General features: G+C 37.5%; 1 protein-coding gene across 4 annotated transcripts in view; it reads right to left on the bottom strand.

Moving 5' to 3' along the window:
- Wdr44 (WD repeat domain 44) overlaps positions 1 to 15,636 on the bottom strand; it is a 115,941-nt gene that overhangs the window by 49,949 nt on the left and 50,356 nt on the right. For all 4 annotated transcript variants that reach the window (XM_060375566.1, XM_060375564.1, XM_060375565.1 and 1 more), the window contains 5 exons: positions 12,097 to 12,171; positions 6,321 to 6,954; positions 5,457 to 5,587; positions 4,394 to 4,489; positions 512 to 648 (listed from right to left, as the gene is read on the bottom strand). In XM_060375566.1, the coding sequence (XP_060231549.1) occupies positions 512 to 648; positions 4,394 to 4,489; positions 5,457 to 5,587; positions 6,321 to 6,954; positions 12,097 to 12,171 (1,073 nt within the window). The remainder of the gene's footprint in view (positions 1 to 511; positions 649 to 4,393; positions 4,490 to 5,456; positions 5,588 to 6,320; positions 6,955 to 12,096; positions 12,172 to 15,636) is intronic.

Here is a 15,636-nt window from a genome sequence, read left to right as displayed (position 1 = left end):
AGGCTGTACATATTAACAATAAAGTAACTTGCAGATAGCTTTTTCTTAGTCCATAAGGTACACCAAGTGTTACATTTAATAAAAGTTCTTTTTTTTTTCTAGAACTTATTCCATAGACATCATTACATAACAAAAATAAGTCACTTCACTCTAAAGCAATTTTTCAACCACAATAAACAGTACAAATACTTAAAAGCATAGTTTTAGAAGACTAAGTGATCCTCACAGTTTGCTTCTTGGTTGTAATGTTTTAATAGTGTGTCTAGCACAAAACATTTTCAAAGGCAAGAAAATAAATAGTATGAGTTTTAAAATTTAGAATATTCTCCCCAAGTAACTATATGACTATAACAGAGGTCAAAGGTAAAGAATACATACTTGATCTAATTTTACCTTTTAGATTAACAAAGAAGACTGAGTTTAACTAAATAAGAATAGTTAATAGTTAACAAGCCTAAATAATCACTACCACACTGAAATGTTGTAAATGTTAAATAACATTAAGCCATACCTTACATACTCCTTTGTCCTTCTCATGATGTATAGAGTGAGAGGATTAATACCTGTTGGCAACTTCTCTTCAGCAAGACTTAAAGGTATTTCTTCTCCAGTATCCAGATTCTTAATCATTACACTGGCTAAAATTTCCTGGAGGTTAAACAGATAACCATCAAGATGGCTTACAACTTAATTAAATTTTGAAAATTATTTTGGATAATGTACATATATATATGTAGTTTTGTGTGTGTGCATCTGTGCTTGGTGCATGCATGAGTGTGTGGTTAGGTATGTGTGTGCACGTTGTACATGTATGTGCGTTGCACACAGAGGCTAGAAGTGTTGGATCTCCTGGACCTGGATAGTTGTCAGTCATCTGAGCTGGATGCTGGGACTTGAACCTAGGTCTCTGGAAAAACAATAAGCACTCTTAATTGCTGAGACATCTCTTAAGCCCTTAATTATCTTTTTAGAATCTACTAAATCCTTAAATTTTAAAGTTAAGGATTTTTTGGATAGTCACTACTGGGTGCAATAGTCTTACACATTTTCACTGAGATATAATTCTAACACAAAACATAATCCCTTAAAACATGTAAATCAATGGCTAATAATATATTTACAGTTCTTTTTGTCTTTATTATTATTTATTATAATTTCCTCACTTTGTATCCTGGCTGTAGGACCCTGTTTCATCTCTTCCAGGTCCCACCTTCCCTCCCTCTTCCCCCTTTATGTACCTCCCCTAGTCCACTGAAAGTGTCCTACTCCCCTACTATCTAACCATAGCCTATCAGGTCTCATCAGGATTGTTTGAATCCTCTTTCTCTGTGGCCTAGTAAGGCCATCTTGCAAGGGGGAGGTGATCAACGAGAGCAGGCAACCAATTTCATGCTAGTGACTGCCCCTGGTCCTCTTATTAGGGAACCCACATGAAGACTGAGCTGCCTATGGGCTACCTCTGAGAAGGGGGGTCTAGGTCCTCTCCATGTATGGTCCTTGGTTGATTTACACATCTCTGTAGGATGCACTGAGCCCAGATTTTTTGGCTCTATTGGTCTCCTTGTGGAGCTCCTGTTCCCTCCAGGGCATTCTATCTCCCTCTTCTTTCCTAAGATTGCCTGCATTCTGCCCAAAGTTTGGCTAGGAGTGTTGGCATCTGCTTTTATTCCCTGCTGGGTAGTCTTTCAGAGACCCTCTGTCCTTTCTATCTTGTTCCTTGTCTTCTCCTACTTCTGATATCTATACTGTTTGCCCTTCTGAATAAGGATTAGGCATCTTCCCTTGGGTCCTCCTTGTTGCTTAATTTATTTAGGACTATAGATTTTAATATAGTTATCCTATATATATGGCTAATATTCACTTATAAATGAGTGTATATCCTAATGTGTGTCTTTCTGCTTTCGGGTTACCTCATTCAGGATGATCTTTTCCAGTTCCATCCATTTGCCTGCAAATTTCATGATTTCCTTCTTTTTTTTTTGTTTCCTCATTTTTTTCATTATTACAATTTATTCACTTTGTATCCCATTGGTAGCACCATCCCTCATCCCCTCCCACTCCCACCCGCTCTCCCTTTTCTCGTCTCATGACCCTCCCCCAGTCCACTGATAGGGGAGGTCCTCCTCCCCTTCCATCTGACCCTAGACTATCATGTCTCATCATGACTGGCTGCACTGTCTTCCTCTGTGGCCTGGTACAGCTGGTACACCTGGTATAGGTGATCAAAGAGCTAGCCAGTAAACTTATGTCAGTGACAGCCTCTGTTCTCCTTCCTAGGGAGCCCACTTGGAAGCTGAGCTACCATGGGCTACATCTGAACAAGGGGTCAAGGTTATCTCCCTCCATGGTCTTTGGTTGGCGTATCAGTCTTTGAAAAGACCCCTGGACTCAGATATTTTGTTCTGTTGGTCTCCCTGTGAAGCTCCTGTCCCCTCCAGGTCTTTCTATCTCCCACTGCTTTCATAAGATTCCCTGTATTCTATGCAAAGTTTGACTATGAGTTTCAGCATCTGCTTTGATATCTTGCTGGGTAGAGTTTTTCAGAGGCCCTCTGTGGCAGCCTCCTGTCCTTTTCCCTGTTTTCTCCTTCGTCTGATGTCTACCCCATTTGCTTTCTGAGTGAGGATTAAGCAACTTCTCTAGGATCCTCCTTCTTCTTAACTTCTTTAGGAGTATAGATTTTTAGCATGTTTATCCTATATTATATGACTAATATCCACTTATAAGTGAGTATATACCACATGTGTCTTTTTGCTTCCGGGTTATCTCACTCAGGATGATGTTTTCTATTTCCCCCCATTTGCCTGAAAATTTCATGATTTCTTTGTTTTTAATTGCTGTGTAGTAAATGTTCCACAAATCTGTATCCATTCCTCCATTGAGGGCCATCTGGATTATTTCCAGATTCTGGCTATTATGAATAAAGCTCCTAAGAACATGTTTGAGCAAATGTCCTTATTGTATACTTGCTTCCAGAGTATTGAAATTATTATTGTGTACCACCATGTCTGGCTTTCTAAAAAAAATCCTACTTTGTTATAAACCTTCATTCTGAATAAACTGACCAATAAATGCATTCTAATTTCTATTTTGTATATTGTGTTTTACTTGCACGCATTTTTGTATACCACATGTGCATAATTCCTTTGGATGTCAGAAGAAGACATTAGATATCCTGGAACTGGAGTTACAAACAGCTCCATGTGGGTTCCTTCAGAAGTGCAACTCTTAACTGCTGAGCCATCTTTCTAGCCCTTCATTCTAAATATTCAAGGTAAGAAATTATTGCGAAATGCCTCAGCGGATAAAAGGAATTATCGTCAAGGCTAATGTGTTGGCCTAACTTCAGTCCCCAGAACCAAGATAGCTATCCTCAGACCTCCACACACTGTGGTACATGTGTGCCCATAAACACAAATACATGTACATGCACAAATAAGTAAATAAATGTTAAAAAGTTTTCTAAAATATTAGGTTAGTTTAAAATTCACCATTCATAAAACACAGATCCTGACTTATTGTGCTATGTGTGCATGTGGTACTGGGAATGGACTCTATGACCTTACTAATGCTATCAAACATGTAGCCCCAGACATTTTTGCTGTTTTCTATTTGACTTAATATCTCAAAAAGTCATCAGGCTGGCCTTGAGCTTACTTTGCAGCTTAGGTAGGTCCAAAACTTGTGATCCTCATACCTCATACGCCTGAGTGCTGGGATCATAGGCCTGCTTTGTCATCAGCCCATTTTGGATTCTACTTTAATGTAGGTATTCCACCACACAGCTTTGTGAAATGGCAAGAATACATCAGAGATTCAACCTTCAATATATAAGTAAAATCCCAAACCTAAAATAATCTTAATTTTAATGATTTTGGCCTAAACAGTAATTTATTATATCTGTCAAAATACCTACAGAAGTTCAGTGTTCCTGGTACTGAAATAATGTTTAAAAAAATGAAATGCTGATTTCTTGGACTTCTTCATTATATACTATACTGATCTATCAAACCATCATATTACAACCCATAAATATGTACAAATGTGACCCAGGTGTAGTGGCACATGCCTGTAATCCCAGCACACGGGGAAGCAGAGGCAGGTGGATTTCTGAGTTCAAGGCCATCTTGGTCTACAAATCGAGTCGAGGACAGCCCAGGCTACAAAGAGAAACCCTGTCTTGAAAAACTAAAAACCAAACCAAACCAAACCAAACCAAACCAAACCAAACCAAACCAAATGCACAAAAAGTGAAATATCAACTAAAAATACAGTAACTTATATTTAGTTCAGGGTCATTACATACACTTACTGTGCTATGCAAACAACACCATGATCAATCTCTAGAAGTTTCTCATTTTCCCATTATGATTTTTACATTTTATGTTTTTACCTCATCAGTAAGCTCTCTCCCAGAGTTGGATCTAGGTCTCTGTGGGCCCATTACTTCACCTGCTACTGTCTGCACATCAGGTATTTTTCCATTTTCCTAAAATTATAATTGTATAAACAGACAGACTGAATCAATTTCTATCAATTTTAATTATTCACTACCCTGTGCACTCCTACACAATTCCACAAATCAGATAATACAGCCTCTTGAAAATTTAAACAAAATATTCCATTTTAGTCTTTTATTATTCTCTGCATGCTGAAAAGACATTAGGCACTAAAACTACTACTGCCTGTGAAATCATGCCTTAGCAGTATTACAAACAATTTGTTTTACTTGAACCCATCCAAAATAGCAGTTCTTTACTAAGATTGTAATTAATTCAGGCCATATGTAGATATTGCTAAAGAAAGGTTAGAACAAGTTCTACTTATATAAAGAGATAGACAACAAATATATTCAAATTTTTACATAAAGTTGTTGCTGCATATTCTTCTACATTAAAAATACTTTTTAAAGGCAAAACACCATCCTACAAAAACAGGCTGTTTGTGACCTCTACTGTATTGCTATCAGAAGATGGTATTGTCACATTTCCAGGTCTGTTAACTACCCTCAGCTCAGGTACTATATAAATTATTCTGAGTTCTAGAATTTATCTGTGGTAAATGTAGTTTTTTTTTTTTTTTTTTTGTATGGCCCACATCCTAGTACATGAAATATTTTATGTCTAGGAAAGGGAACTTATAATATTAAACATTGCTGTTAATACCTGCCACAAACTTGGCATATATTAGCACATTTAATTCTTATAGAAAACCTTCAAACTGGAATCTTTTCCCTGTTTTTATCAACGAAGCATCTGATTTTCAGATGCTAAAGAGCTAGCTAACCTCACTAAACTAGTTAGTAGCCAAGACAGACATGGAAGTATTGTGGTCAGGTGTGGAGGCAAAAAAAAAAAAAAAATTTGGCTTAGAGAAGAAAGAGTTCTAATAATTACATCAGTCAGTTGTATAAGGTTTGAATTAGCCCATATCAAACATAACAATAATTCACCAACCTGGGCAGTTACTATTTTATCTCCACTTGTAGCACTTGCCAAATCGAGAGAAGGCTGGGAATCTCTAACTGTACTCTCCGAAGCCATATTTGTAGTTAGGAAAGAATCAGATGTAACACTATCTTTGGGTACTGTAATGATAATAAAAATAACTAATAATAATAACAAAAATGATGATATTAACAACAGAAAAATAATACCAACAATTACACACACATACACACTACACACACACACACACACACACACACACAGAGAGAAGGGCTTTTAACCTTTACTTAATTCTTGAAATAAGCCCTTGAGAATAATGGCTTTTATCATTCTTGTTTTCTTTATTGAAAAACAGTGGTTTAAATGAATTATTTAACTTCTTCAAGACCAGTTTATACATTCAAAAATCTAGGATTTAAATTTAGATTGTAAGTCTTCCAGTCTCATTTTCTTTCCACCATTGCCACAACAATTCTTAGAGGGGAAAAAGATGTGAAAGTCAGGAGTCTGCAAAAATATTCAGTAATTATTGTAGCTTATGACCAACATAACACTTTTCACCTTTTTTCAGCCTACTCACGAAGTAATTTATAAAAACCAGCTATCAGTGTGTTTTGTTTTGTTTTTTTTTTTCTTTAGCAGAAACTGAAACAAAAGCCGAAAAGTTAGCTGAGAATCATAGCAAATGTCTATGCTTGAGGGTCGAGGCAGAAGGATCTCCACACGATCAAGGCTAGCCCAGTCAACACAGAAATTTCATGCTAGACAGGGTGATAAAAGAATCCTGTCTTACCTCTCTCCAACCCAAGGTAGAAACATTAAGGTTTCAACTCTCATCTTTCCCAACCCAACTATTTCTCAATTAATACTTGCCATCCAGATCAGGTGTTTTAAAAGCCTCAAATTCCAGTTCACTTTTCTTTTTTCTTGGAGGTGGTGCAGGCCGTGAGGGAGGTGGGGGTCTAGGAGGCGGGAAATTGGTTGGAGGGGGAGGACGTGCAGGAACAGCCTTCTTTGTACTGGCTACTATATCAGGTTCTGGAGTAAGGTGCCTTGGGGGTTTGGCAGGAGCCACTTCTTCTGCAGCAGCAAAATCTTTAGTAGATAAAGAGTCTGAGGATGCGGGATCTAGAACATCACTTTCTTTGACTTCCATTGCTTCCTTGCTCAATATTTCAGTTTCCAGTTCAGAAACATCAAGCTGCTCAGCTGAACTTACTTCATTTAAATGAACGGTTTCAGCGACTGTCTTCTCGCAGGTGTCATCAGAAGTAAAACATTTTTGTGTTTCTAAATCACTTCCTTCAGACACATTCTGACTGTCTGCCTTTTTATGATCTTGTAGTTCATGCTCTATGGCCAATAGTCCAGGTATGTTATTCAAGTCTGTTTCAGCCACAGAAGGATCAGCTGTAGCCTGATCAGATAGTCCTTTTTCTTTAGAATCCAAAGAGTCATCTTCCAATTGTAGTACTTTTTGACGTTCCTCAACAATACTTTCAATTATCTAATGAAAGTTTAAAAAGCAGTTTTTAAAATAAGGAAACTATTTAAAATAACAAAATAATAGCTACCTCAGTATATGCCAGGCAGTGTCTGTAACACTTCTTTGATTTACTTGATTGGACCAAGTGATTTGTCCAATGCTTTAGAACTAGTCAGCAATAAAAGTAGCATAAATCCTGGAAGTTTGCTTCTAGAATCTATACTCTTAAACAAAGCAATAAAGAATGTGTTAATACAGTCATAAAACTTCAGTCAACCCTGTGAGATGAAGTCATATATCTTCTCATGAAGATTCCCAAATCTCAAGAGTTCATTTACATAGTTCTGCCAAAGCAGCTACAACAACTCCCTGTCATCTCTAGTTAACAAAATCCACCAGGATAAAAATTTGATTTGTTTCATTCTGAACTCAAGACTATATCAGAAATGCAAGCAAATGCAAAGAGATGAACATGTTGAATCAACTATGAAGAAGGCTTCAGTCCTCAGACTGAGGGCAAATCTATGAAAAGAGCTCAACCTCTAGCCCACATTGATCCTACTTCTTCTATTTCTCATCTGTAAGTGAAAAATACACATGCATACTCTATATATTCAAGTAATATTTATTAGAAACTATATTTTCTATCCAGTCTTGTCATTACTAACAGACTAAATTTCCTGATCTACTTATCCTTCTACCCTGTCAAGCCTGTATAATTCCTGCTTTCTTAATTCCCCAGCTCTAGTAAGTTAATAGAGTATCTCACAGACCTATGCAGGTCAGCTTTTTCACATTTCCATACTACTAGAACTGGTTATTTCTGCTGTTCAGTAAGAATTACCTTGATTTCCCAAAATACTGTAAGTAATAGTTTTCTCGATCTTAAAAAAATTAGTACTAGAAATTACTACATTGTTACCACATGTAATATTATCTAAGGTTCAAAATGTTTATCATATTAGATGTTTAATCAGCATTGAGTTTAGTGGTAACAAGAGTCATAAAAATGTGTATGAAATGAATAAATGGGATCACTGTGAAAGAGGGAGTGGAAAGAGTATAAGAGCAAGAGGCAGTAAATGAGTACAAGGAAACTAACCAGCATACAGCAGGGCAACTGAACTATGAACTCACAGTGGTTGTAGTATCATGCATAAGACCTGTGCAAGTTCAAGCCAGCCAAATCCTAGTACAAAGACAATGGTAGGTGAAAAGCTCCACTTCTATCACAGTAACTACTGGCAATTGGCAACTATGTGAAGAGGGAGGATCAGCTTTCTCTGTGAGTGTGACCCCTGGTAAGCTGACTGTGCTCCAGTGGAAGACCGCACATCCAAGAATATATGGGCAATTAGGAATAATGTTACCTCACAATGCAGCTATATCACTCATAGGCATATACCCAAAAGCTGCCCCACAATTCAGTAAGGATATTTGTTCAACTATGTTCATAGAAGCTTTATTTGCAATAGTACCCTTTTTGAGCAGACTTAAATAAAGTATGTCATCATTTGGTCTGTTTCTTTATTTAAACAGGAAACAGAGAAATACAGAAATCAAAGGTGGAAATGAGTCCCCTCTACAAGTATTGAGACAAGATGTATCTAAAAATATCTTTGGTATTAACTATAGACAGAATAAATTGTAAGTAAGAAACTGACTTTTTAAGGGAGAAATAAAAAACTGGGGTGGTAGTGAACACCTATAAAGTAGGAGGAAGAGAAATATGGCAAAAAAAGAACAAGTTTTAGCAATAAAAATGGCTAAATACAATCTAAAACGTTTAACAGAAGCATATCAATGATATGAAGGACATATAAACATGGTAAGAATAAAATTCCTGCTGGGTAGTGGTGGTGCACATCTTTAATCCCAGCACTTGAGAGGCAGAGGGAGGTAGATCTCTGTGAGTTTGAGGTCAGCCTATCTATAGGGTGTGTTCCAGGACAGACAGGGCTACACAGACTAACTGTCTCAAACATACACATAGACACAGACACATACAGACACACACACAGAGGAGGAGGTGGAGAAAGAATAAAATGTAAAATGTAAAATTCTATCTGCAATTGAGAACAAAATACATGTATGAAATTGTCTGAGAACCAAGAAGTAATCATTAAAAAAAATCAGAAATTGTTCCATTGTAGAATTTTGTGTTTTTAACCTCTTCTTAACAGTTCCATTTCTGTTCTATATGCTAAGACAAAAGAGCACCTTTTCTCCCTAAAGGGGTTTTTCTCATATATATATATATATATATATATATATATATATATATATATATATATATATATACTTTCTCATATATATATATAAAGTATGATGTTATATTTATAAATTTTATAAGGGTAGAGCAGCAGTTCTCTACTGACAGTAAATTTGCTTCAAATCCATCGCAGAAATGTGGTGATTTAGAGACTTTTTCGTTTGTCATGACTAAAGGATGGTAAGAAATACTATTGGTGTCCAGATATGTAGAAGAGTTTTAGAATGTACACAATAGTGGTGGCTACCTTTCACAACAATGAATATGACGAATGCTACTGTTGGAGACACTCTAAGGTAGAGAATGAGCCATTTTGCTGGACTCTAGAAACTTCCTGGCTAGAACAGTGCCCATGGCCGGGAAAAACACTTAAAACTTGTATAAGTTAATTAATACAAATATCTTTTCCTTTGGAATTTATGCTGCTACCAAAAATAGACCATTTTAACAATGCTTACTTTTTTTTTTTTAAAGACTGTGTGTATGTGTGCTCTCTATGCAGAGTCTCAATAAGGAAAGCCCACATCTTCCTCCATTACTCTCTACCATATTCCTTTGAGACAGGATTTGCCACTGAACCGGAAGTTTGCCTTTTGGCTTGCAGGCCAGAAAGCTCAACTGAGATCAACCTGTGTCAATCCCTGCACTTACAAACATATGACATGTGGTCATAGCCAGCATTTTTTACATATAGGTTCTAGGGATTTGAACTCAGGTCCTCATGCTTAAACAGCGAGTAGAGTAGCAGTTCTCCATTGAGAAGAGTTGTGCTTTTGCCACTGATATATCTCCCCAACCCCAAAATATGCATTTAGTCTCTTCATGTGAACTAACTTCTAAAGCTTACAAAACTGATTATTCCCCCATTTTTATTCATTATTAGCCAGATAGAGCCAAGTAATTGTGGTAATGATACTTGCATTTTTGCCCAATGCTGGAATGCTAGTAAATTTAGGTATGCCCTGGTTACTCGCATGCCTCACTGGGTGCCTGTGCCCATTGATGCCCCTCACGCTATGACTCTCTTCAGACAGAAAAGGGATCTTGGAACTACAGCCACCATTGTTACTACCATCTCATTGACGGCTGTTGGAGCTACCACCAGGGCATTAGCCATGAGTCATACTGGGCAGACTGCTCAGACCCTGAATAATCATTTAGCCAATGTAGCTCATGCCTTAGTTGTACATAAAGGAATTAATGCTCAACTAAAAGGAAGCTTGATGGTGTTCAATCAGAGGATTGACCTCTTGCAGGAGCAAATTGATACCCTATGGCAAATCACTCAACCTGGCTGTCAATAAAAGTATGCTGGACTTTGTGTCACTAGCATACAACATGAGAATTTTTCCTGTGCTGCAAATCTGTCTAAACAATTGTCTAGCTATATTTTAGGTAATTGCACTGGAGAATTCGATACTACGATGGAGCAGCTGAGAGTGGCCATTGTCACAGTAAATTCTACCGGAGTGGACGCAGGACTAGCCACAGGATTATCAACTTGGATTGCTGCAGCCATGAATCATCTGAAGGAATGGGCGGGCATGGGAGTGTTAGCAGGCCTTCTGGTGTTGGTCTCCTTGGTTTGCCTGTGGTATATATGCAAGATTAGAGTCTCACAACAGTGTGATGCAGCCATGATCATTCAGGCCTTTACAGCCATTGAAGCAGGACATTCTCCCCAAGCATGGTTGGCTACCATAAAAAGCTAAAATGATACGCTCAGGATGCGAGGCTAAACGCTGCACTCAGGGTCAGCCGCTTTGGACCCAGAGAAGAGCATGTCTGATTGCATGCGGGTTGATGCCCCAGGTCCCGCCTCTGAGAAAAAGGTATCGGACGGGTCTGATGCTCTTTGGGTGGATGACACCTAAATGAACATCTGTACAAAGTCCCAATTTATTTCTAATATCAGAGATCAGACCTCTACTCTTGCCTGATGCGTCTAAAACAAAAAGGGGGAACTGTAGAGAGCTGCGGAATGCTATGCCTTAAAGATGGAGCTGGTTTCCGCCTTCCACCTTCCCGATGGTGAGTGCTCTCTGTCACGAACAACTCCACATTTGGCTAAGGCCGAGGATCTGGCTTGCTTCCATGTATGTGGACCTATCTGCATTGCCCCCGTGGCACGCCTGGGTTGGCTACCCAGAGGCTATTTAAGCTGTGGGCTGGCTTTCCCCGGGGTCCGAGGATTGTTCAATGTTCCTGAATAAACTGCATTGAAAAAAAAAAAGGTATTAAGGACACTATTAGCATAAGATCTTCCTGGTACCTCTGACCCCTAAAAATACCATAATATGCCACAATGAGCCTTTCAGTATCTGTAACTTCTTTTTTGTTGTTGCTATTCTGACATAGAGTCTCACTGTGTACCCTTGGCTGTCCTGGAACTTGCCTCTAACTCCCAAGTGCTGGGATTCAAGGTATGCACAACTATGTCCTGTTCAGCATCTATAACTTTTAATAGTAAACTCAACATTAGGGAAGCATAATCTAGTAATCACAACCATATTTTACTGTTGGTGTTATTGTTTTGATATTTTGGAGAAAGAATCTCTCTCTGTATCCCTTGCTGACTGGGAACTCTTTATGGAGATCACAGAGATTCACCTTACCCTGCCTACCAAGGGCTGTGACTAAAGGTCTGCGCCATAGCACTTAGCAGCCATATTAAATAAACAAACAACTGTTTCAAGGAAAAATTGCCAAGTAGATGATAACATGACTTCTAAAAAGCCAATGTTGCTTGAACCATAAAGCTGACAGATGCAGAAACATTTATAAAAGAATTAGTATGTACAGAATAGTATGTTCAAACAATACAGAGAATATTCTAAATATATAAATTTTATGTCCTTTGTAAAATAAAGTATACATTATACTTTTCCCACCTTTTTAGATATATCTTGTCGCAATTCTTGTACAGGGGACTCATTTCCAGCTTGGTTTTCTGTATTCTCTGCTTCCTATTTAAAGAAAGAAAGAAACAGACCAAATGATGACATACTTTAAGTTTGCTCAAAAAGGGTGCAAAAGGGAAAAATATAGCATTAATAAAGCAAAGACATAAGAACGAACTTCAAAAGTAAAAGAATAAAATAATAATACAAAACACAGCAAAGAAAGATAGAAGGTACCCACAGGTAATATGCCAATTATAACATGGTGATTTGAAAAAAAAAATTCACGAAATTTGTAATATTTCACTTTTAAATGTGGAAATTGGAACCTAACTTTTAGCATGAAAGATCTGTTTGTTTGTAGGTTGTTTTTTGATTTTGTTTTTTTGTGTTTTGTTTTTTTTTTTTGAAACAGGGTTTTTCTGTGTAGCCTTGGTTGTCCTGGAACTCATCAGGCTGGCCTCAAACTCACAGACATCTACCTGCCTCTGCCTCCCAAGTGCTGGGATTAAGGGCATGCACCGCCACTGCCTGGCTGAAGATTTATTTTCATTTTATATGTATGAGTGTTCTGCCTGCATGTATGTATGTACACCAAACAGATGCCTACAGAGGCCAGAATATACTGGATCCCATGGAACTGTAGCTGCAAGATAGTTATGAGCTGCCATGTGGATGCTGGGAACCACACTTGGGTTTTCTGAAAGAGCAACAAGTGTTCTTAACTTTGCTGAATCTCTCTGGCCCCAGAGCTTATCTCTTCTTCTTCTTTTTAATATTATTATTATTTACAATTTATTCACTTTGTATCCCAGTTGTAGCCCCTTCGCTCATCTCCTTCTGGTCCCACTGTCTCTCCCTCTTCCTCCTCTATCCCTCTTCCCTAGTCCACTGATAGGTGAAATCCTCCTCCCCTACAGTCTGACCCTAGCCTATCAGGTCTCATCAGGACTGCCTGGACTCTCTTCTGCTGTGGGCTGGCTAGGTCACCCCACCAGGGAGAAGTGATCAAGGAGCAGGCAATCAAGTTCATATCAAATACCATTTCTTCTCTTACTAGGGAACCCACATGGAGTCTGAGATGTCTATGGGCTAAGACTCTGAAGAAAGAAATTGAAGAAGATATCAGAAGATGAAAAGATTTCCCATGCTCATGGATCTGTAGGGATTAACATATTAAAAGTGGCCATCCGGCCAAAAGCAATCTACAGATGCAATACAATTTTCACCAAAATTCTTACCAAAAGTTGAGAAGAAAAATTCTCAACTTCATATGGAAGAACAGAAACCCCAAATAGCTAAAACAATCTTCTACAATAAAAGATCTCCTGGAGGCATCTCCATTCCTGATCTCAAGCTGTACTATAAAGCAACAGTAATAAAAACTGCAGTGTTGACATAGAAACTGGCTGGTGGATAAAACAAATTGAATTGAAGACCCAGAAATAAACCCACACATCTTTAGATACCTGATTTTTGACAAAGAACTCCTGATCTTTTTAACATTAAAAAAGTAACAGAGGGCTGGTGAGATGTCTCAGAGAGTAAAAGTGTTTGTCGTAAGCCTAACAATCTGAGTTCAGTCCCTGGAACACAAAAAGTGGATAGAATGAACCAACTCTGGCAAGTTGTCCTCTGATCTCCAGAGTTGAACCTTAGCATACATATACCCCAATATAATAATTTTTAACTTAAATTTTAATAGAAAATATGAAATTTGGAATATATTAGTAGCTGGAAAGCGTTAAGGATCAAAAACAAACAACATACATAGCCCCAGTATTGAAAAACCAAATAATAATAATAATAATAATAATAATTACTATTATTATTATTATGATAACTATTATTATTTCCTGGGGCTGGAGATATGGCTGTGATTAAGTGCACTGGCTGTTCTTCCAGACCACACAGATTCAATTCCTAGAACATATATGGTACTTCACAACACCAGTTTCTGACTCCAGTTTCAGGGGAATGTATGCTCTTTTCTTGCCTCTGCACCAAACATGAATACGGTTCACAGAAACAAATAAAAACACAATACCTACAAAAACTAAATAAACAGATATTAAAAAATACAGTAAAATCTTGACACAAAAAGGACATTATGAGAATATTTAAAATTCTTTATGCTTTAGATAAAAAGATTAAACCAAAACTTAAAATTTTCTAAAACACTAAAAGATGAAAGACATTAAACCCACCAAATATATGTATACATTTTTATATATATATAGGAGGTTAGAAAAGTAGACATGAGCTACATTATTACTATAAAAATTGGAGTAAGATAATTCAGTCATGTATTTACAAATATCAGCATGATTTTCTTTTCAATCTTGGTTTTTATGTTTATTATAAAACAAAGATATACATAATTTATATTTAAACATATAAATTTATACATAAATTTATAAATGAATAAAGTACAGTGATTGGAGTGATTTTAGTGCTACTACTGATATAAAAGAAAATTAATTCATAAAAGAAAGTTGCTAAAATAACTTTCACAGACAAGTGATAGAAGGCAAATAACATATATATATATATATATCCCATGTATACATATACGTTTACATATATATGTATTAAGATGGCACTTATACAAGCATCAAGATTATTTTTTTAATTTAAAATATTTTTTATTGATTAGAGTTTATTCACTTTGTATCCCACCTGTAGCTCCCACCTCCCTCTATCCCACCCATAACCCTCAACCAGTGAACTGATAGGGGAGGATCTCTTCCCCTTTCTTCTGATCACAGTCTATCAGGTTTCATCAGGAGTGGTTTCATTGTCTTCCTTTGTGGCCTGGTAAGGCTGCACCCCCCCCCCCAAGGGGGAGGTGATCAAAGAGCAGGACAATCAGTTCATATCAGAGACAGTCTCTGTTCCCATTACTAGGGAATCAATTGGACATGAAACTGCCATGGGCTACATCTGTGCAGGGGTTCTAGGTTATTTCCATGAATGGTCACTGTTTGGAGTATCGGTCTCAGAAAAGACCCCTGTGCCCAGATTTTTTGGTTCCTTTGCACTCCTTGTGGAGCTCTTATCCTTTCCAGGTATAATTATTTCCTAGTGCTTTCATAAGTTTCCCTGCACTCTGCTGAAAGTTTGGCTATAGGTCTCAGCACCTGCTTTGATAGCCTGCAGGGTAGAGATTTTCAGAGGCCCTCTGTGATAGGCTCCTGTCCTGTTCCCTGTTTTCTCCCTATTTTCATATCCATCCTCTTTGCCTTTCTGAATGAGGACTGAGCATCTTACCGAGGCATTGAATGCCTGGGATGAAGCCTGCTTGGTGATAGTGCATGATATCTTTGATTTGTTCTTGTATTTGGTTTGAAAGTATTTTGTTGAGTATTTTTGCATCAATGTTCATAAGGGAGATTGGCCTAAAAATCTCTAAAAATCTCTTTCTTTGTTGGGTCTTTGTGAGGTTTAGGTTCCAAGATGACTGTGGCTTTACAGAATGAGTTTGGTAGTGTTCCTTCTGTTTCTACTTTGTGGAATTGTTTGAAGAGTATT

The sequence above is a fragment of the Meriones unguiculatus genome, chromosome X, assembly GCF_030254825.1.
Source record: "Meriones unguiculatus strain TT.TT164.6M chromosome X, Bangor_MerUng_6.1, whole genome shotgun sequence".
NCBI lineage: Eukaryota > Metazoa > Chordata > Mammalia > Rodentia > Muridae > Meriones > Meriones unguiculatus.
This window is presented reverse-complemented; position numbering and strand designations above follow the sequence as displayed.